Source organism: Meriones unguiculatus, chromosome 20 (assembly GCF_030254825.1).
Source record: "Meriones unguiculatus strain TT.TT164.6M chromosome 20, Bangor_MerUng_6.1, whole genome shotgun sequence".
NCBI classification, from domain to species: Eukaryota; Metazoa; Chordata; class Mammalia; order Rodentia; family Muridae; genus Meriones; species Meriones unguiculatus.
The window spans coordinates 24740029-24762899 of NC_083367.1; the positions used below are offsets into that span (position 1 = coordinate 24740029).

Sequence of the window (22871 nt, forward strand, 5' to 3'; positions counted from 1 at the left end):
TTCTGAACTAGATTTCTGTGCCATCATGGCTAATTTTATAATCCCGTTTAAACCATCATTGTCGTTTAAGCAAAGGAAATACAGTCGCCACCATCAGGGCTTGTAACCTTTTCAAGATGAGCACAAACAAAGCCATGTGCTACCTTATTTCCGTAAGTGGGAGTCGGAAATGCACACGTGGATAAGAGCAAACAGGATCTAATTTAAAAAGCGGAATCTCCTGGCAGCCTGCTTCAGACCACTACTCACTCTATCCTGGTGCCCCTTCAACTGCAATGTCGTAGGAGAAAATGGCTAAAGATGCGTCACCCGAATCTGCAGTCTGAAGTACAGAGAAAACAAGGGTTTCTGAACGCAGGGCCTGCCTGTGAGGAGTGGGAGCCAAAGCGGGCATTGCTGAGCAATGCAAGGATGCCTGTAGTGGAGCCTCACACCCTCAGCCCAGACTCCCTTTTCAGCTGGGTAGGGAGATGTCCAGAAGTGTGACTTAGCTCATTCTGGGTGGTTTGTATTTTCCTGGCTGAAACAGACAGCTGCTATGGAGGAGACTCACAATAATCCGATAGAAACGAACAGGTTTACGTGGACTGTCAGTGCCAATTGCCTTTTCCATTTTAACTAGCTTCATGTTCCCCTCCACGATTCAAGAAGTGTCACAGAAGTCCACTTATTGACTCCCAAATTCCAGCCACCCAAATTGTCATTAGGATGCGACCTTTAGTGTTAAAATTAAAATATCTATCATTTAGCCCTTCTTCGTGCCCAGCTCACACACACACATATATATAAAAGACTAAGACATGATCTGTCATCCCTAGTAAGGTAAGAATAATATTTGGAGGTGGAAAAGAGGGAGTCAGAGAGTTTGTATCAGTAGACTTGACGTATATTTTCTATGTGTAGAGAAAATAAACGGGAATAATCACAATACAACGCGAGAGCCTGGAAGAGAGCAGGGAGTATTGCGGAATGAATAAGGGAAATAGATATGGGCTAAACATAAGAAGAGAAAATGGCTGACGTTCTGCAACTCTCGGAGTAAACACCTGCCTCATCTGCGTTGTCATCACCCACCATCATCTCCAACCTCAGGACAAGCTCAGGGTGTCAGTGTCCTTTCTGTAACAGAGAGGGATGTTCCATTGGAGACTGAACCATCACTGCCGCTGCTTCTGTGCTCACTGTGGGATGTGATAAGGCCCTGTCATTTATGACAGCATCACTGTCATTTGTATTTGTGTAGGTTGAGCCAGTAATAGAGAGAGGCCATGAGAGCTTGGTCCACCACATCCTGCTCTACCAATGCAGCAGCGCCTTTAACGACAGCGTTCTGGGCTACGGACACGAGTGCTACCATCCAAATATGCCTGACGCCTTCCTCACCTGTGAAACTGTGATTTTTGCCTGGGCCATTGGTGGAGAGGTGAGGCTAATGGCGATGACCAGCCCATAGACAGTTATTTAATTGTGCTTCTCCTGCATGTGTGGTTCTAACAGAAATACACTGCTCTCACACAAAATATACATAATGGGTTACTTATGTTTCTATTTTCATAGGAAAGGATTCTTCCCTTAAATGGTTGTATTTGATCTATGCTTTATGAATGGTGTTATTCCACAAGCTGAAATGTCTTGGGGGAATGGTTGGGCTTGGGGACCAGACCTCTAAGACTTCCACAGGTCACTGTCTTGTGTAATTTTTTTCCATATTTAGGGCTTTACCTATCCACCTCATGTTGGATTATCCCTTGGCACGCCACTGGATCCTCATTATGTGCTCTTAGAAGTCCATTATGATAATCCCTCACACAAGAAAGGTAAGCCCTTCCTTTGTGTTACCTATCAGTTTTAAAAGGTCAAGTAACTATTGTCTGTAACTTAGTTGAAGTGAAGTGGGAAGTTTTGTATTAGAAAGTGTTGATGTGTACAGTGGCCATCTAAATCAGGATGCTTTAAAAAGCAAAGCAGACTGACACTGGGACAACAGCCATTAACCAGCAGCATCCGGCACACAGGCATATGTGGTCACAAATCCTAAGAATATACTCTCATGTTCCCCACCAAGAGGTAGGGGAGTAGACAGTTCCCTTCGTGATGTAAATTAGTTCCAAATACATGTGTTTTTTTTAAAAAAAACTCTCTCTCTCTCTCTCTCTCTCTCTCTCACACACACACACACACACACACACACACACACACACACACACGAGAAACAGAGAGGACAAGTGTGCTGCGGATGCTGGATAGGCCAACAGTGATTCTGATAGTGTACTCTGTCATGTTTAGTGTGACTCAACATGAAGAATGCAATGGGAATTAGAAATGAGCCCACATTACGGTTTTTTTCACAGTTTCATAAAATATTGTTTAATGTGCAATTCATGTTCAAATTATCAATCCCATTACTATATTTTTTATGAAATTCATTTTTATATTAGTTTTTTCATTATCATTTATTACAATTTATTCTCCTTGTATCCTGGCTGTGGCCCCCTCCCTCATCTCCTCCCTCTTCCTCTCCTATGCCTCCCCCAGTCCACTGCTTAAGTTGTAAAGAAAATCTCCTTCACTGGCTATCTTCCTCAATTGCCCTCCATCTCATTTTTTGAGACAGGATGTGGGAGTTTGAATGAGAACAGCTCCCATAGGCTCATATTTGAATTCTTGATCCCCAGTTGCGGCAAATGTTTGAAAAGGTTTGGAGGTTGTCTTTGTGGAGGATTTGTGTCATTAGAAGTGGGCCTTGAGGTTTCAGAAGCCCACAGCAGCCAGGCCCAGTTAGTTCTTTTTCTTGTGGTGGTTGTTTCAACACGTAAACTCTCAGCTACTGTTCTCCAGGGTCATATCCCCTGTCACCATGCTTCCCACCATGATGGTCAAGGACCAACCCTCTGGAGCTGTAAGCCAGCCCCCAGTAAACTCTTTCTTTCATAAGCTGCCTTGGTCATGGTGTGTCCTCATAGCCATGGAAAAGTCATTAAGACACAAAAGTAATTATCTCTCACTAACCTGGACCACACTGGATTTACCAGAGTGGCTTATCAGCAAGCCCAGGGGATCCTTCTGTCTTTCCTTACTCAGTGCTGGTATTAGAGGCATGCTGGGAATTGAACTCAGGTCCTCATGCTTACCAATCGTGCACTTTCTCTCCAGCCTCAAACATTTTTCTTTCTAACTACACTTATGAAAAAGACACCATCTATAACTCTAAAAGCTACTGGCAATTTGTTGTTTGATAGACCCTCAGCAATGGTACTCAAGAAATATGTCTGGTAAAGAACTGTATGATAAGAGGTAGGTGTGAGGATGTGCATTCGATTTCTAAACTTACTCATACCATTTTTCAAAGCAAAGAAAGAAAATCATAGATTCAATATGAAATCATCAACGAAAGCAGTCTTGATTATTTTACTCCATAATTTTTCAGTGAACATTAAACATCAGGTAGCTGTTGGCTCTGTGCCTGAAGATAATATGAGTGAAAAAGATACCCGTTCACACATGGAAGTGATAGTCACAGCTGTGTATAATGGTGAATGTGTGTAATCCCAACACTTGGGCCCAAAAAGCAAAGGATTGCCAGCGTGGTCTACATAGTGAGAAACTAAAATGAAACAGGAAATGAAATAAAATGAAACATACAAAAAGTTAAGAGTCCAGCAGGAAACCGAAACAATTCCAATAAAATCACGTGTTTCTGCCAGCTAATACAGTGTGAGGGTACTTAATTGCTGACCTAACTAAGCCAGGAGGATGGGGTGGTAGTTTACAAAGGGTTCCCTGTAAAGACCGACTCTTCATAGATACATATCGAGGTACCTGTGGGAAAGGTTTCAATTAATTATAATTAATTGCAGGTTTATAGATTCTGGATCACATATTCCCCCTCCCGTTAGTCTTGTGTCACAGCAAAGAACCTTACACTATCCACGACATACCCACTCTGTATAACTGCCTGATGAGTTTGTTAAGGATTAAGGGAATGTGAATAAACTGTGCAGAGCTAACCTTGAGTCGTTTTCTTATCACTAGCTGAGTGATCTATACCACTCAGGAAGACTTGAAGTCACCCGCAACAATATAAAGTAAAACTAGGGTTACCCAATGTTACAGTGAATGGCTTTAAAGCTTTTGTGCTGTTGTGTGTTAGGTAACTGTGAAACACGCTAGATAACGCAAGCACGTCCTCTGTAGCATGTTGCGTGGGTCTAAGGTGCTTATAGTCACGGTGGTGATTTGTGTTCTAATTTCTGTTCACAAAGCTAATTCTCGTCTTGCACTCATTTCCGCTTGTCCTCCTTTCCTGGTGAGATTTTTCTAACAGAAATGAATGATCCATCTCAAATGAATGTGAAAACTTCTTAAAGGTATTCAAATTCACTCTTTGTTACGTGCTCTTGTTACAGGTTTAATAGACAGTTCTGGGCTGAGGTTTTTCCATACCACGGATATAAGGAAATATGATGCAGGAGTGATTGAGGCTGGGCTCTGGGTGAGCCTCTTCCACACGGTCCCTCCCGGGATGCCTGAGTTCCGTTCTGAGGGTCACTGCACTCTGGAGTGTCTAGAGGAGGTAAGCAGTGTCACGGTCTACGCACTGGCATCTCCACACTAGCTCATGTTCTCACACATACCGCTCTGAAGGCTCCCTTGCATGCTCACTATGAATGAGTTCAGTGATGGCTACCTGCAAGGCCTTTGCTGTAACTTGTAGGGCCCTTGCCTGCCTGTTGTAAATCTCCAAGGCTGGAAGAGAAGAGTCATGGAGGGCAGAATGACCTGTGACGTGTTTTCTTCCTTCCCGGATCAGTTTTGTTCCTACTTCCTTTGGGCATTCTATGACTTTTCTTCCTTCGTACTCCGTTTCACCTGTCATTTCCATGATTCACTTTGGCTTTTCTCTTCTCTGCTGTATAGCTTCCTTCACCTAGTAAGAACAAGCAGTGTGAAATACACTGTGCGCAAGGCAAGCTGTAAGCTGTAGGCTTTCAGCCACCACCCCCGTTAACAGTTTTTCTCTTGAAGTGTTTCAATATGGATCGTATTACTTATGAAATACGGGATCCTCTGACCGTGGTGGAGTGGAAAGAACACGCTCTGCCGAGTCATGTAGACCCCGACTCAGATTACCATGACAACATGCCTCAGCTGCAGGACCAGGGTGAATTGTGTAATTCCACTGGGAAAGATGCCCTCTTTTATCTGGGAAAATGGGAACAGCTTCTCCGTTTGAGAATTTGCATTTTCCGGTTGTTGACCTGCTGCTGTACACTTTTCACAGAGGCCCTTGTCTGTCTTTCCATCTCCCAGAGGAAGGGAGGAGAAAGCTAATTTCCGCGGGGCCCGCTACCTTTCTCTTCCTCATCCTGGCAAATGCTGATCACAAAGAGAACAGGCGACAATCCAAATTTAGAGTGTTAGGCAGCTCAGGCTTTCCCTGAAGTCACTTCATCTTTTCTGTAGGCTCTATGTCTCAATAAGGGTGAGTTGTCTGAGCATGCCCAATTCACTGGGCTAATGGAGTCCTCCTGGCTATTCCGCAGGCCTTGGGGGCTGAGAGGCCCAGCGGAATCCATGTGTTCGCGGTTCTCCTCCACGCTCACCTGGCGGGCAGAGGCATCAGGCTGCGTCATTTCCGCAAAGGAGAGGAAATGCAGTCGCTGGCTTACGACGAGGATTTCGACTTCAATTTCCAGGAGTTTCAGTATCTGAAGGAAGAGCGAACAATCTTGCCAGTAAGCATGCGCACCCTTCTCCAGAGCACGTGTCATGAGGTTTAGGCCCTAAGATGCAGCAGGATCCCGCCAGCCAAGAGAACTGCTCGCCGCCTTCATTGTCTTAAAGCCACCCACTGTGGGTGTTGCAAACATCAGAGTTCAGAATATGTTTGATCTGCTTCCCAAACTAGAAACTCACTTTTCCCACCATTCCCCCTGGGGCAATCCCAGTTCTTGATTAAAGAAGGGAAGAAGAAAAAAAAAAACCAAAACAAAACAGCAGAAGAGCTCAGATTCAGATCACTGATTCTTTGGGTTGCAATTATGATAATAGCAAAATTGCATGTTACACTATGTCATCTTAAAGAGGGGACACATTTTATTAGTTTCGTTTGAGTGGAAAATGAACCTAGGGTAATTCTTCCACCAAAAGAGCAGGGCTGGAGAAGTGGCTCGGAGGGTAAGAGTGCTCGGAGTGCCATCATGGGGGCTTGAGTTCAAATCCTCAGCAGCTTTGTAGAAACTTTGCATAACCCTGTATGCTTATGACCAGCATGTTGGAGGACAGAGATGGGAGGAGCAGTGACCGGAAGCATATGTGTATGTACCTGTGTGCTCGCGTGCACACACACACACACACACACACACACCAAAACACACACCCTAAGAAAAGGTATCAGACAGTTAATTATTCTTTGCTTTGTGAGCCACATTGTAGCAAGGGTGGAAGAAGAGAATTGTATGTCTTCCAATAGTGAAACCTTTTCTTTAATTTTATGATGCACTGTCTCCCTTCTAGGCCCATCAAAGTTTATTGTTTTGTTTTGAGACAGGGTTTCTCTGTGTAGCCTTGACTGTTCTGGACTTGTTCTGTAGACCAGGCCGTCTTGGAACTCACAGAGATCTGCCTGCCTCTGCCTCCCAAATGCTGGGATTAAACATGTGTGCCACCATTTCCACTAATTTTTTTTTTTTTTTAGTTTTTTTTTACCTGTCTTTTTTTTTTTTTTTAGGATCATACTTTACTCATAACTCTGCCTCATGCTTCCTTTTGAAAATCTTTCTACACCTCAACAGACGTAAGATATTTTGAGAAAGAGTCATTTGTTGTGGGTTTTTCTGTGCTGCTCTTTCTCTCCTTGTGTTGGTCTTGCTGGCTGTTCCAGAGCACCCACTTTCTAAGAGGGGCTTCCTTCAGAGCATAGGCAAACTGAGGTGCTGATCCTCCGTGAGGAATACCCAGGGGCCAGTGCCAGAGATGCCTGCCTCCGCCCATGAATACTTGTCCCCTGCACGTAACGGGGGGCTTATTTTTCTCCTATCATGTTTGCCCGAGGGATCAACTCAGCCTGTCATGTTTGAGAGCAAGAACTTTTATCCACTGAGCCATCTCACTGGCCCTTTAAATCTGCTTTCAAAAGTTATATTCTTACATAACTTGTGAAATGACACCAGCAGAAATATCTTATCTACATGGTGGAAAAGCTATAAAAATATCATTTTTATGTGTGTTTTAATGTTCAAAAAGTTGGAAAGCACCAAAACAATAAATTTCTATTAATATCCAAGGAAATAAGAACATAACTAAAAAGCTTTAAGGACGATAACAGGCGATTAAGCAAGCGAGTCATATCTTACCTAGTATTTCACTAAATAATTCATCTCTACTGAGGACTAAATACTAATTATGTCATCAGATGTTCTCATAAGAGCTGTGCAAACGAAGTGCTATTTTTACTCACTATGCTCAGATGAACACATCGTGTCCAGATTGTTTAGTTCTTTTTTTTTTTTTTTTTTTACCCTAGCTGTCCAGCTAGACTATTGTAGAGTCTGGCCTACTTGGAGAGCCCACTTGGTCTGCTTGCTTCTCATTACAGTGACAAACTGGAGTTAAAATAAGTCAGTCTTCTGAGTCAATCTGCTCGACACATTCCCTCAGGCAGGAAACACAGACTGTTGATCTAATGGTGCATTAGGTAACCATCACCTGAAGGCTCTTGCTTTTGTTGCAGGGAGATAACCTGATCACTGAATGCCGGTACAACACCAAGGACAGGGCCGGGATGACTTGGGTAAGAAAATGTTGTTCTTCCAGTTCATGGAAAGAGAGGGAGAAATAACCTCATATTGTAAAGAAGAAAAATAAAAAGCAGAGTTCATTCCTATCTCGCAACAAAACTCTGAAATACTTGTGCATGAAGCATCGGAAAGGGTGCCGTGTTAGTTTTTATCAGACTTCAAACCCCTGATGGCACTTTGGTAATAACTATGGTGTAATTTATTGGTTCTTTAGCTTTCTTTGGGAAAGCTATGTTTCCCTTATCTCTCACTTTGTCCTCACCAAATAGACGAGGCATTAACTCATCTCTACATTACTTGGGTCTACTTGGGTGTTTGCTTAGATAAATCCAGACTTCAAAGGGAAGAATAAAGTACATGAACTCAGAGCTTCTGACCCAAAGAGAAATCTGGTCCCAGCAGATTTATTGGAGATTTTTCCACCAAACTTGCAAGAAATAGATGCTTCACACTTTGCTCAGTCTCTTCCAGGAACACGAGTGGAGGTTATCTCCCACCAGCTCATCTTTTGAAGAGAATACACTCTTCACTCTAAAGCATGAACCAGGCCAATATGCACCTTTGGAAAAATATTAAAACACTGCATCCCGTTTTATATAGTCATCTACTGTTATACCTGGTTTGGGTTTAGGAAAAGAATATGAAATTGAATTAAGTCAGAAAATGTAGCCTGCCATTCCATGTTATGAGGTTGAAGGAAAAAAAAAAACACCATGATTTCTGTAAGAGAGGGAGAGAAAAAAAAAAAAAACATCCTAAAACTTAAGCCTATCACAAGGCAAAGAAAAAGGCAGTAGCTAGGAATGCCTGGGAACTGCCTTATCCAGGTCAAAGTTAGCTATGATCAAATCTGTAGCCAGTGTTATATCAGATGTTAAAAATATTTGTTCACAGTTGTAAAGCGTGCAGAAACATTTATTAGTACTGGCTCTGTTGGCTGTTGGGCCAAAATTTCATTGTGCCTTCTTGGGAAAGATTGAACTAAAAATTATAAATATCAAGGAAGAAAAGGTGAGTGAGTAAAACACATCCAAACCTCCCCACAACTTATACTTAAGAGTAATTGCATTTTAATGTCAGAAAACAATCTTTTGGTTAAATAATTGAAAATAAGCCATATAGAAATAAAATCCAACATTGGATATAATGAATGTTGTAGATAAAAATATAAGTATTTGCATGAGACAGTAAATAATAGTTAAAGAAATTAAGAGAGGCCATGTTCATGTATCGTATACTCAAAGTACACATTTATATGAAAATAACCTTATTAAATAACCTTATTTAATCCAGTAACTTTGACCTGGATAAGGCAGTTCCCAGGCATTCCTAGCTACTGCCTTTTTCTTTGCCTTGTGATAGGCTTAAGTTTTAGGATGTTTTTTTTTTTTCTCTCCCTCTCTTACAGTTGAATGCACAGCAATAAAAAATTTTAAAATAGCAATAAAACCCCAAAAGGAAAAACTAAGTAAAAGGAAGAAAACCTTCTATTTAAGGTGTTCTATAATTTATGTGATTCTAGTAAAAAAAAAATTAAAGCAACTTCACAATTTGGTGTTTTGGTTACTTCTTAATTATTAATAATTAATGCTTTAATAAATAATAAACCTAGTCATCACTAAGATTTTCTCCTCTTCCTTAATTTTTGTGAGAGCTTTTGCTGTTTTAGTGTTTACATGCCACAGACATATACTTGAAAGAGTGAAGGGTCAAGAATCAGATACTTGAAGAGAGTCCGATGGGAAGTGAGCTAAAGCAAGCCTTATTTTAGAGCCTGGGTAACTCATGCTGGGTGGTTTGGGTCCACAGTTAGGATCCCTGCCACAGAACTACAAACCCTACATCTTGAAATCTGGTTGGGGATTGACAGGGCATCCAAGTAAGTGAGGCATTGTGGGTTTTTTGATTTAAGGGTGCTGGCATGATCAACTGCCCATAAAAAGAAAAATATAAACGTGTCTTTATCATGGATAATGTTCTGCCTCATGTGTGCCTGCATGCCAGAAGAGGGCACCAGTTCTCATTATGGATGGTTGTGAGCCACCATGTAGTTACTGGGAATTGAACTCAGGACCCCTGGAAGAGCAGCCTGTGCTCTTAACCACTGAGCCATCTCTCCAGCCCAAATGTGACTTTTTATAAGATTTTTTACTCTCTGTTGTTTAGATTATTTCTGAACCAGTTTTAAAATCCATTAATTCTTCCCTAGGTCATAGCAATTGTGCTGTTGAATTTTTCTTGTGCACTTCTTACTCCATTTTGCACATTCAGCATGTAACATCCCCTTTGTCTGGGTTTTCTCTCTCTAGTGTCGCTTCTGAACTCTTCTCTCATTTTGATCGTATTTGTCTTTAATTACTTGACTTTTGCAGCCTTTGCTAAACCTAACATCTGTATCTTCTCGTGATTTGTAACCATTGGCTTCTTTTTCTTGAGTAGAAATCATAGTTCACTGTTTCTGTAATAAATTTTGGTTGAAAACTGGTCAATGGAAAATGTTGGAGCCACTCCAGATAATTCAGAGTTGAAGCTTTGATTAAAATATGGTGGAATATCGCCTGCTTCTATCTAAAATGTGTTGCCTTTCGCCACTGCGGCACACAGCTGCTGACATTTATATATAAAGATAATATCATAAAAAACTCGGATCAGCTAAGAAAACACTCCGGCATTACGTGGGAGGCAGAGGCGAGAGGGTAAGAAATTCAAAAACAGTTTGGTCTCCGTAAGAGCCTCTCTCTCCCTCACAACCCTGAATATTTCCGTTAAAGTGATTTGTGACATGCAAACATCTCCAGGAACCTCCGGAATGTCTACCGTGGCACACGCTCACCCCAGATCAGCAGAACGCATAAAGGGCTTCAGTGGGTTATCTCAGAAAGGCATCGTTTAAAGAGACAGAAATGAACTTAACTCGATGTTTCGGTATATTTTTTGAAGGTGAAGAGTCCTTTAAATTAATAAATTTCAAGCCAGCTACTTAGGAGGCAGAGGGGAAAGAATTGTGAGTTGAAGGGCAACCCCAGGGACTTAGCGAGACCCGGTATTAAAACTGTTTAACAACAAGCTCGGTCAAGAGAGTGGTGGTAGTGGTTCCTCCAGCAACCCCAGGGCAGGGATTTGACCCTCATTACTAAGGAGATAATGACAGCAAGCATTGCACATGAAAAAGATCAAATGTGTTTCAGAACCGGGCAGATCGGCGTGACGCGCTTGCCCTTGTGTTCTGTGTGTGAGAGCTGGCAGAACTTTGCAAAATAACCCATCTCCGTTTTCAGGGAGGACTGAGCACCAGGAACGAAATGTGTCTCTCGTACCTTCTCTACTACCCGAGAATCAACCTGACTCGGTGTGCTAGCATCCCGGACATCATGGAGCAGCTGCAGTTCATCGGGGTGAAGGAGATCTACAGACCTGTCACGTGAGTAGGCTCCCAGGAGCCGGTCTTGTCTTCACACTGAGGCAGTCCTCGTAATATGGGTGACTTCATGTGCTGCTGGTTGCTTGGAACTCGGGAGACCAAGTAATCTTGGTTGCTGTGTCCAAGGTCCTCCAAAACACCCTTGGGATCAGTGATTTCTAGGGAGACCTATAGCATTCGGCCCATGACTGTTCTTGTGGGTGAAGTTATTGCAAGAAAAAGACACAAAGGGAAATGGACAAAGGAACAGGCAACCATCAGGCAATCCAAGCTCCCAGAGGCCTCTCTGGGTAGCCACACAGAACACATAACCAGTTGCACTGATGTCCCTGAAGGCAGCTCTCCTGGAGGAGCTCTGTAGAATGGCTGTGCCAGACATTTTACCGGGGTTGCTTCTGTGGTGCTGCCTTCATAGGGCACGCCCAGGTCACAGACTTGACGACACAAAGCGAGTGGTAAGTCAGCACAGGGCACATCAACAGTAGTGCCTGGGCAGGCTGAGCCTTCTGATCATTTAGAGAAAGTTTTATAGCCGTCTAGGATACTGCTACCCATTTTAAGTTTCCAGCCAGTAGCCAGAAGTCAACCACGTAGGTAGCCTTTTTTGCCTTGGGTGTGGCCTTCCTGTAGAGTGTGTGTTGCCCCCAAATCTGTGATCCTCCTGTCTCCGCCTCCCAGGTGCTAGGATTCTGGTTGTGTGCCTTCATGGGCAGGGAAGAAGAAGGTGATCGGTCATAAAGGCAGCAGATTCAGGCCTGCCCTGTAAACACGGTACGGCTGCGTATCACAGAAACGAGTAGGATTAGATGTGGAGACTACTCTTTTCCTCTTAAGGTTATATTCTAGAGCTTTGGGTGATATAACAGACAAATACATGGACCTTAAATGTGAAATAGTTGTCAGTGTTATAAAACAGTGAAAAGAAAGAAGGGCAGGATTATCACTTGCTAGCAGAAGTATCACCTTTCTGAGAAGGTGATATTTGAGCAGGGACCTGCAGTCTGAGAAGCCAGCAATGGGAAGATAGACAAGTAGGCAGAGAGAAAAGAGAACCGTGTGTGTGTGTGTGTGTGTGTGTGTGTGTGTGTGTGTGTCACGAGCCTGCTGGGTTTGAGCAAGAAGATACCTTTGGCTAGGCTGGAGTGAAGAATGGCAGAGACTGTGAAGAGGTGAGGTCAGGAGACGGGGCCACAGAGACCATTATAGAACAGTACAAAACGAAGCCACCGTGGGACAGGAGCAAAAACCATTTGGCTAAGCCGGCAGGGGTGCTTGACTTTCCTAATGTTGCGACCCTTTAATATGGTTCCTCATGTTGTGGTGAGCCCAACCATAAAGCTATTTCATTGCTGCATCATTACTGTAACTTTGCTACTCGTCTGGATCGTGACGTAAATATCTGATAAGCAGGATATCTGATATGCAACCCCCAAAGGGGTCGCGACCTACAAGTTGATAACCCCTGGGCCAGGGTGACCAAAAAGGACTGCAGGGGGATAAGATGGGGGAAAGTAGTAGGTCAGGAATTTACTGTGATTGTCCACTGACAGCCACGAGCACCGTAGGCCTGGGTAGTGGCGCCAGTTTTGACAAGGGAAGTGGTTTTTCATTCAGATGTCTCTGGGAAAAGAGCCCCTGAATGGCCCGTCGGCTGAGCGCATCTGAGGGAGGAGAAAGAAGAACATGAGTTCAGTGAGTGGTCTCGGGACAGAGGCATGGTCTCATGTCAAGGATACGCTACAGGAGATGCTAAGAATTTGTGTCCTTTCTTCCTACTTTCTTCTAAGCTCAGTTTTCCTGTATTTTATTTGAAGATTTGTTTTAATTATTTTAAATTATGTATGGGGAGGAGGTTATGTGCACAGGAGTGAGATGGTCACACAGGTCAGAGGTTTCAGGTGTCCCTTGGAGCTGGGGTTTCAGCTGGTTGTGACCTGTTAGACTTGGATACTGGGACTTGAACTGGGGTCCTCTGGAAGAGCAATATATTATCCTCAACCACTGAGCGATCTCTCCAATCCTCTTTCCCAGACTACGTGATTCTCTTTACCCGTGTGGTTTCACGAGACTCCCATCTCATTTCTTTGCTTATTCTGAGGGCATCTTTCCAAAACCTCATCAGACATATTTGAACCTAGGCTTTCTTCTTGACCCGCCACAGCTGGGGGTCAGGTGACTCATCTTCTGCACACGTGTTTTCATGTTTTGAGAAGTTGTGGGGTGGGATTGGATGCCCCCTGCTTGAATATGTGACCTGTGCCTGCCTTGACTTCTCTCTGGTGGGTTATATCACTTCCATGGAGGACCATGCCAGCACTGGGCAGGGTTGTCCAGTCTCTTGCCACTCTGTAGCCTTCTGTCTGTCTGAGAGACCCCATCTGTGTTCCTTCCAGTCGTTTTGTGGAGTGTGAATTGGATTAGGAGACCTCACGGGGCCGTTTTCCCACCGTCCTTCATTAAGAATCGGGTTGTGAAGGTGACTGCATGGTGTCCATCTTGGCTTTGTTTTCTTCTTGGTGACCTGCTTCCGGCAGTTGTGTTGACCCTTTAGGTCAATCGCTTGAGGCATAATTTAAATTTAAGTGTGCCTGTTGAGACCATTCACAGGCCTCTGAGCTGGAACACATGGGGCGATGCCGAATACCTGTGCGATCGCCAGAGACGCTCCACTCGGCTAGCTGGGACACGAAGAGAGATGGTAATCTCTGTGAGCTCTCGGAATTGTTTGTTTTCAAACAGTTCCCCAGTCACTCTTGGCCCATCCCTGTGCGATCTCATCCTGAGTCTAGTTGGCTCATCACTCAGGCACATCCTTAGTTTCCCCCAGCACAGACATAGAGAGCTCTCGTGTACCACCCCCTGCAGTATTCTGCTTTGCAACTCCTAGTGTCTCAGACGCCCCTAACTCTGATTTTTTTTTTTTTTTTTTTTTTTTTGTCTCTTGAATTCATTGAGATTGTGACTGTATTGCTTGGGAATTCTCCTTTTGCGCTGTTATCTTAGGAGTGCCGACAGGCAGAGCTCCAGGCTCAGCAGGCTGTTCAAATAGGACACGTGTTCGTTTCCTTCGGGGCCGGAGTTTCCTCCTGCCTATCTTCCAGTCTCCTAACCCTCTGTGCAGCTCTGCTCAGGAGCGCTGGCGCGTTGTTCCACAGTAAGTCGGCGTCAGTTACTCCTCGTGGCCAGGGGTGAGAGTCCATTAATGAGCATCGTGTTTGCTTTTCTAATTTTTGACCCTACGCCTGTGTGCACGGCGGGATCTGTAGGGCTATTCATTCGGCTGCATGGCCCTGGCACCGCTTCGTGGCCTGGGGTAACCGCTCTCCTTCCTTTCCCACACCTCCTCCTGCTCCCGAGAGTGACTCTAGCGGTGAGACCCTTGAAACAGCAGCGCGGTTCCATGCAAATAAGAAGCCTAACAACTTACAGAGACAGGTTGTTCTCTGCCATCTGGTTTACATTACATGGAGCAGGAGAGGCGTGTCTAAAGCCATTACCTTTTAAATGCTTCACCGAAGGAGCTGAATTTACAAACAAAATTGTTTCTTTTTGCAGAGGAAATTAAAATATGCTCTATCATCGTGTGTTGCAGTAAATTTTGCTCTTATAGGAAAAGTGTATCTCAGAGTTTAAATTGGATTTGTGCAGAGAAATTTTCCGTCAGTAGTTAAATATAACATTAATACAGTTTGTTCGGATCAACTACAGTGATTATCGAGATTATCTTTTTTGTTTGTTTGTTTTCATGTGTGTCTGGGTAACACACCCAGTGGCCAGATGTGTGGAAATGTACTATTTAGTTTCTGTAATTCTCTCAATGCTTCTAACTGGATTCCCCCCCCCCCCCCCAGTAATAGTAGGGGCACTTGTTACTTTTTTCTGTTTGTTTTTTGCTTTGTTTGTTTGTTTTCTTTTTCAAGATGGGGGTTCTTCGTGTAGCCCTGGCTTGCACTGTATACCAGATGGGCCAGGACCTCAGAGCTCCTCCTACCTCTGCCTCCCAAGTGCTGGGATTATAAGCGTGAGCCACCGAGCCTGGCTTGTACTTGTTCCTTTAAGGTTGTCTGTTTCTGGTGGAAAGCTTAGTCTTTTTCAAATCAATAATTAGCATATTTGCTTTTGCAAGGCTTCTCTCCTTAGGCCTCCAGGGAATAATTTGATCTGTGGTCTTAGAGAAGCTGGAAAGGCTAGGGTGACAAAAAGGAAGTTTATTACCAGCTCTAGAAAGAGACAAAGTATAAGTCAGAGAGGCAGAAAGAGAGAGAGAGAGAGAGAGAGAGAGAGAGAGAGAGAGAGAGAGAGAGAGGTGGGGAGAGAGAGTGGGAAATCGAGAGAGGAGAGAGGAGAGAGACTGTAGTTTTAGTTCCCAGTGTTGAGGCAAATTCTCCAATCTGTGAGCCGTTCTGTTTGCTTGTCTCCCTGCCTTGCCAACTCATGAAGTTACAGCTTTCACCTTTTTTTGCTGTGAAATCTCCATAAATATTAATTAATGGCTTATTATAGAATCAAAGCTTCTGGAGTCATCTCTGCAGAATGCTTACAGTGTTCCCTTTGGCCAGCAAAGCTGCCCATTTACCACATTAATCACGCCAATACCTTAGTAAGTGTTCAGGTGCCCCCTTGTGGGAGTTCCTGGGATTGCAGGCAGATACTTCCCATGGCCCGTCTCTGTACCTACTGTATTTCCATTTACAAAGTATATTTTTCTTTTTTCATTATGGACACCTTATCTATTTAAAATAAAATGTTATTTTAATATCAATTATAAGTATATATTACATGCAACAAAACTAGCAACAACTTTTAAATGGCAGAATATGCAAATTTAATAGGGGTCTTTCCTGTCAAAGTTTGCTCTACAGCAATTCTGGGACATACATCACCACAGTTTGGTTAGAAAGTGCTATTGATTTTAGGAAGCTACATGATATACTTAATGTAATGTGATGCAGATTGCTTCCAAGTTACAGTACTGAACTTTAAAGACTGTGTGACATAATGCGTTCAAGACTGCGCACAGATATGTTGACTTTAACCAGAGGGTTGGGGGGTGAGGGCTGAGGAATAGAAGCCCGTTCAAATAGTTCCCACTTTTCTCATCTTTTCACTTAGAAAGATAGAGAAAAAAAAACAATTTTCAATTTTGACATGAAAATATGACTTTCATAGCCCTTCCTCTCAGATTCAGAAATTTTGTCTATCTTGTTTAAAAAGATAACAACCCGCGTTCCCGAGAGGGCTGCTGAGGTGAGACAGAAAGTGGTGATAAAAAAAGAACATGGGGTCAGGACCCAGTATGTGAACTGTGGGTTCAGCGTCTGGGGGACACTGTCTGCGATTACTGGTGGCCACCCAGCATCCTTTGGGGCGGTCACAGAGTCTGACACCATTGGTCACTGGTGTAACAGCGGTGAATTAGTTAATGTAAAGCTTTGGATTTGTAAATAGTTTATACTCCTCCTTTTCTAGAAATCAGTAATGTACAGCATTGAAAGGAGCCTTTCAAGCTGGCTCAGATCCTGTGTGTATCATCCTCTTCTTCCTTTGGCATTTAGACATATGTCTTTCCAGCTCTTTCTTTTCAGGGTATCCATGAAAGCAGAGTATGTTGGGTGTGAAGTATAATTTTCTCAGTACATGTTTTTGAGACAGGGGCCCATGTAGCCCAGGCTAGTCTTGAATGCACTGTGTAGCGAAGGTTGGCCCTGAACATTGTCCGCACCTGCCTGTCTCTTAGGTGCTAGGGTTATGGTCAGAGGCCTCCACATACGGTGTCAGTGCAAACTTTAAGCCACTGATTCAAAACAAAATCTTTGGTGTTGGTTCTCTCAAGCTACCAGAGCTGGTCAGCTTGCTGGGGAGGCATTGCCACTGGACACTCTGAATGTTATACCTGCTAGAGTAACTTTCGAGAACCTACCATTAATGGTGGTGTCCTGTTCAGACATTAATACTCACCACTTATGTTATAATGTTAACTGAAATTCCCTAACCCTGGGAAAGCATTCTGAAGCAAAATAATTTGCCAGAAGTTGATAACCACTTTCAGGATTGATTCCTTTGCTCTGGTGGATGCACCCCACCTCTGCACGGACTTAGTGGGTTATTATGTCAGACTGCCTCTGACATAAACTGATTGGCCTGCTCTTTGATCACCTCCCCCTGAGGGGGGAGCAGCCTTACCAGGCCACAGAAGATGACAATGCAGCCACTCCTGATGTGATCTCATAGACTAAGATCAGAAGGAAGGAGAAGAGAACCTCCCCTATCAGTGGACTTGGGGAGGGGCATGTGTGAAGAAGGGGGAGGGAGGGTAGGATCAGGAGGGGAGGAGGGAGGGGCTTATGGGGGATACAAAATGAATAAAGTGTAATTAATAAAAATTAAAAAAAGTTAAAAAAAAGGAAAGAAAAAGGTAGGAAGTCAGGAGGTGCTGTGTTGGGCGGGGTGGAGAGGCAAAATGGCACATATATGATAATATTTTGTTGTACATGTGTGTGAAATCCTCAAGAATAAAGAGAACTTGAGCAAAAAGAATCTCTCTGAAAACAAAACAAAGCAAAACATAGCAACAAAATTGGATCAATGTGTGGAACTGGAAAATATAAATAATGATCTATGATATCACCTGAAACAGTAAAAAGTAATACCCATTTTCATCTAAATAAGATGAATCACTATTTTAAAAGCTTCCTTATTTGTTCACTGGAGAGACCATTCAGCACTTAAGAGCACTTGTTCTTTCAGAGAACCCAGGCTCACTTCTCAGCACCTAAATGGCCGCTCACCACCATCCATGACTCCCCGGTTCTCAGGAATTCGACCCCAATTTCTGACCTCCCTTGACACGAGGCATGCATGTGGCTCACCTACATATATGAAGCCAAAACACCCATACACATAAAACAAGTAAATGTAAAAGAAAAAAAATTATTCTTTATTTGGAGTGGATTTCTAGTAGCAACTGTGTCTCTGGATGTTTTATGTGGGATTATTTTTATATGTAAAAAATGAGCATGCATGAAGTCTATGCTAAAAATGATGAAAATTACAGGAAATGTACTGTAATGTAATGTACTGAATGCAATAATTGTGATTATTTAATTTCAGGACATGGCCTTTCATTATCAAAAGCCCTAAGCAGTACAGAAACCTCTCTTTCATGGATGCGATGAACAAGTTTAAATGGACTAAGAAAGAAGGGCTCTCCTTCAACAAGCTAGTCCTCAGCCTCCCCGTGAACGTGAGATGTTCCAAGACCGACAACGCAGAGTGGTCGGTGAGTCCAGCTTGTTCGCCTCTGGGAACCTGCTTGTCCCCATTCCCCTTGACCGCAAAGAGCAAAGCCTAAGCTTCAGGCAGCCATCTGTGTGTCAGTCATGCGGGTGTCCTTCCATGTTTGATTGTGGAATTTGTTCGGTGATCATTTGAGATGATGGACAACCCCTGATCCCTGAGAACTCCCCTTGAAGAAAGACATTTATTCTGAAAATGGTGAAGTGGTGATTCATAGGGTGGCTTTAGAAAGCACGGGGACCTGCTTAGAGCTTTCTCCGAGGCATGCCTAGTCCGTTTACTCCACTTCTCCCTGCCAGGGCTAGCGTTTCTGCCTCCTCCGATGCTCAGCCTCTTCACCAAGTGCAGCCTACCCCCCTGTCTCTAGCAGAGGCAGAGGTGGCTAGGCAAGTGTCTTAGCTGGCTTATTGCCATGTTAAGACACTGGGGTGACATCAACCCAGGGCAGCGGTTCTTAACCTGTGAGTCGAGGTCCCTTTGGATGTCCTGCATATATCAGATCTTGACTTTATGATTCATGACAGTATCAAAATTTCAGTTATGAAGTAGCAACGGCATAATTTTATGGGTGGGGGTCACCACAACTTGAGGAACTATATTGAAGGGTCAAAGCAATAGAAGGCTGAGAACCACTGATGCAGAAGGAAGAGCTTATTGGGGTCTTACTGTTTCAGAGGGTGACTCCATGGCCATCGTGGTGGGGAACCTGGCAGCAGGCAGGCATGGTGCTGGAGCAGGAGCAGTAGCTGAGAGCCAACATTCGTATCTAGGCAGGAGTAGGAAGCAGAGAGAGATAGAGAGAGAGAGAGCACTAACAGACCTCAAATTCTGCTCCCAGTGACACACATGCTCCAGCAAAGCCACACCTTCTAACCCTTCCTAAATAGTTCCACCAGCCAGAGACCAAGTATTCAAGTATATGAGCTATGGGGGTCATTCTCATTCAAACCACTAAGTGAGCTAGGCCACAGCCTTGTTCTTAAACAGCTGCTCACAAGAACTGCCTTTTTCTCTTTCAGATTCAAGGGATGACAGCGCTGCCTCCTGATATCCTAAGGCCTTACAAAGCAGAACCTCTGGTGTGCAGGATATCAGCTGCCTCTCCCCTGCTTGGCATTTCCTCTCTCAGGTTGCTGGCGTGCTCTCTGCTTCTTGGAAGCATGCTGAGCACCCAGGGCTGATGACTGCTGTCCATGGTGACACTGGAGTCTGGAATCTGACACTGTCCTTTAAACCCAGGTTGAAGACCGTGTTCACGTTGGGCCTGAAAAGATGAGTGTGAGGAGCCTGGACACTTTGATTGGGCACAATCCTTCCATTTTCTTCTCCGGGCTGCCTGAGCGATGCCACTGGGCTTTCCGGAGTTTCCTCATAGAAGTCAATGCTCTGTGAATATGAATAGTAGAATAAAAGGGACCTGATGTAACCACTTTGAAAGTTCAGTAAAGAAGAATCTTTAATTTGTTTTTACATTCCATGTTATTGCAACCCCCATTGTTCAACCTGACCCCCATCCTTCTCTTCACAAAAAAGTGTACTTTACCAACACCAAAGGAATTACTCTCACTCTAGTCTACTCATCTTCCTTCCTAGGTGTAAAGTGCAAGTGTGAGCTGTGAGCACAATCCTTTTTTTTTTTTTTTTTTACATTTTCCAGTCCCTGTGTTTTCTATGACTTCTTCATGGCCCTCTGACCTCAATGCTTTGTAGTGGTACCTCTTTTGTTTTCTTGATTGTCTGAGTCTGTTGATACCCAAACCCACATCAAAGTACCTCCTTGTCTCTGCAGCCCTGCTCGGCTGAATCTTTTTCTTAATCTCTGTAACTCTTCTAAAAGAATGAGATTTTGGTAAGTGTGGAGATAGAGGTGGTTGGTTGCAGACTAAGAAGAAAATACAGACAGCAGCAAACCTCTTTCCCTGAGGGCTTCTCCAGGAGATGAGATTCCAAAGCAGGGAGGAGAGTGTGAGCTGGCCGGAGGCCATGGGGCCTGCGAGCTTCCTCACCACTGGGCATTTCACACCGGCTCATTCTGAGTCATATTTCCTACGATAGATTTATTTTTGTATTAGTTAATAAACAATATAAAGTTGCCACCAATTGAAGATCTTATCATTCTTTTGGTCCTTTTCGTATTACCCAGTTAAATCTTGTTATACGTCCTGTATTCATCCATTAAGCTGGATGTATTCTAGAACCTTAATTGGCACTAAGTTATGAAAGGAAACAAATAATACTGGTGAATAAATAAGTTGGTAAGTGGACGACTAAAATGAAGTACTTCATGCTGTCTGAAATACAATGTATGTCTCACACTTACATATAATAAAAGCATGTGTCAAAAATTTTTTTAAAAAGTAAACTTTTTGTGTTGTATCTTATATGGTCCATGAAAGAATCAAGTGATTGTATACTGCTATCAATAAAATCAGCTGGAAAACTGCTTTTTCCACTTTAAGCCCTTTCTGTCTTATAAACGTTATATTGTCATTTAAATAAATATATTTTAGATTGTTTGCTCCTTGACTCAAAGAATTTTTACATTTGAAAAAATAGTGATGTATTTTGTGGTATACATGTATCTTGTTGTATCTTGTGGTTCATTCACACAAATGAAAGTGGTATCACACTCACTTTCATTTGTGTGAATGGTTTATATTAGATTCTATGATATTTTTTTCATTAGAATTTTTGCATGAGAAATAAGATCACCTGGATACCTCCTGTCTGAAATCTCATGTTTACTTTTACTTCAGGATTTCTGGGCCTGAGGTACCGAAACCAAATGGTTTGCATTGGAAACAAGTCAGTACTATATCCATTGCCATTGTTCTTGCTTAGTAGGGAAGGTGAGCACAGCAATCACAAGGGAAGCATGTCAGGAGCCAGCCCACGAGACCTCTTTCTGCTGGCATTGCTGGGCACCAGGTTGCACCTGACGTTCCCCTCGGGTTTCCTATGCCTATACACGGCTTTGAGGAATCACATGTATGCTGGGACTGGGGAGATTAGGTAGCGAGAATTCTGCGCAGTACTTACTATGTTCTAAGCTGTTTGATTTGGTGCTAAGTAGTCCTCCTTAAACTGTTCTCGCTTCTTTTCCGTGGTCTTCATGATGCTGCCTTGGGCTAAGCCAACACAAGCTGCTTCCTAAGGTTGTCAGAAGCCAAACAGATGAGGGGACCTCTGTTTTGATCTTCAGCTGCAGGGCATGTGGGGGAGACATGAAGATCAGAATTCATCATGGTGGAGGGGACCTTGAATGGTCAGACTTTTCTGGAAAAGTCTAGGTGGGATCCCAGCAATGATAAGACTGCTACACTCAGCCTGGGGCAAATAGACAACAGCACCGACCTGCTCCTAATGCTAATGGCTGCAGAGACCAACGGAAGAACATTTGGAGCAGAAATAATCATGTCATACAGTGCATAAAGGCTATTTCTGCTTTTCTGTGTGGTGACCGTCATCTAACTTTCTTATAAAAAATTCTCATACCTCTGGGTATCTCTCTACAACTGATTCAGTATAAGAGGACTTAGGGGAATAATTGTGTGCATTTCCATGAATTTTGGTGAGTATCTGTAGTTGTCCTTAACTTTTCCTCAAAGATTTTTGACATCTAACTATTTATTTACAGAGAAGGCAAGTGTTTTAAGTGTGATAAAAGGGTAACAGTTGTGGTGCTAGGATTAAGGGTTCAGGGGTTCATTTTATTCTTCTTGTAATTGTTTTTGTTTGGAAGTATTTCTGAATGGGAAGTTCCAAATACAAAGTAAAGAGCAGCACAGTAAATGTTGACTCAACCAAGGCACACACAGGGAAGGGGCCTCTGCCCTGCATAGTGTCCCTACCGTTGGGGGTAACAAAGGAAGAGGTTATGCAGTGCACCGAGTCAGACTCAGTGCTGTTTCTGGCCTTTGTGCTAGATGTACAAGCAAGTAGGAGAGATGACTCTGGCCTCCAGGTTTTCCACTTGTCACTAAATGAATGAGTTACCAGTTTTAACATCTAAAAAGGGAGGGTTAGGGCAAGTAATCAGGAAAGAGAAATAATCCCAAAAACAAAAATCAAGGAAGAATTACAGCTGGGAATCATTACAAAATAAACACACAAAGGCTTCCCTCTGGCTGTAAACCTAATGTGTGGCAGTTCGATACACTAGGGAAAAAAAATAGAAAATATGGTGACTCCGAGAAAATGTATGATTTTCAGATGTACATGCTTCTAGTATATGTCCATCAAGGTATATATTTAGAAGTTGATAGAAATGCTAGGAGACATTACAATTTGGAGCAAATTAAAAATATTACTGTTTTAGTTGCAGAAAGGTTATTTTGTATTTAGCAGTTTAAAGG

At 43.2% G+C, this 22871-nt stretch overlaps 1 protein-coding gene across 1 annotated transcript in view; it reads left to right on the forward strand.

Annotated features, from left to right (window-relative positions):
* The window catches only part of Moxd1 (monooxygenase DBH like 1), a 77667-nt gene extending 56635 nt beyond the window's left edge, over positions 1-21032 (forward strand). Inside the window, exons 5-12 of the mRNA XM_021653709.2 lie at positions 1244-1423; positions 1715-1817; positions 4407-4573; positions 5544-5735; positions 7733-7792; positions 11078-11220; positions 18331-18499; positions 19536-21032. Of these exons, the coding sequence (XP_021509384.2) occupies positions 1244-1423; positions 1715-1817; positions 4407-4573; positions 5544-5735; positions 7733-7792; positions 11078-11220; positions 18331-18499; positions 19536-19697 (1176 nt within the window). The 3' untranslated portion in view covers positions 19698-21032. The remainder of the gene's footprint in view (positions 1-1243; positions 1424-1714; positions 1818-4406; positions 4574-5543; positions 5736-7732; positions 7793-11077; positions 11221-18330; positions 18500-19535) is intronic.
* The last annotated feature ends 1839 nt before the right edge of the window (positions 21033-22871 follow it).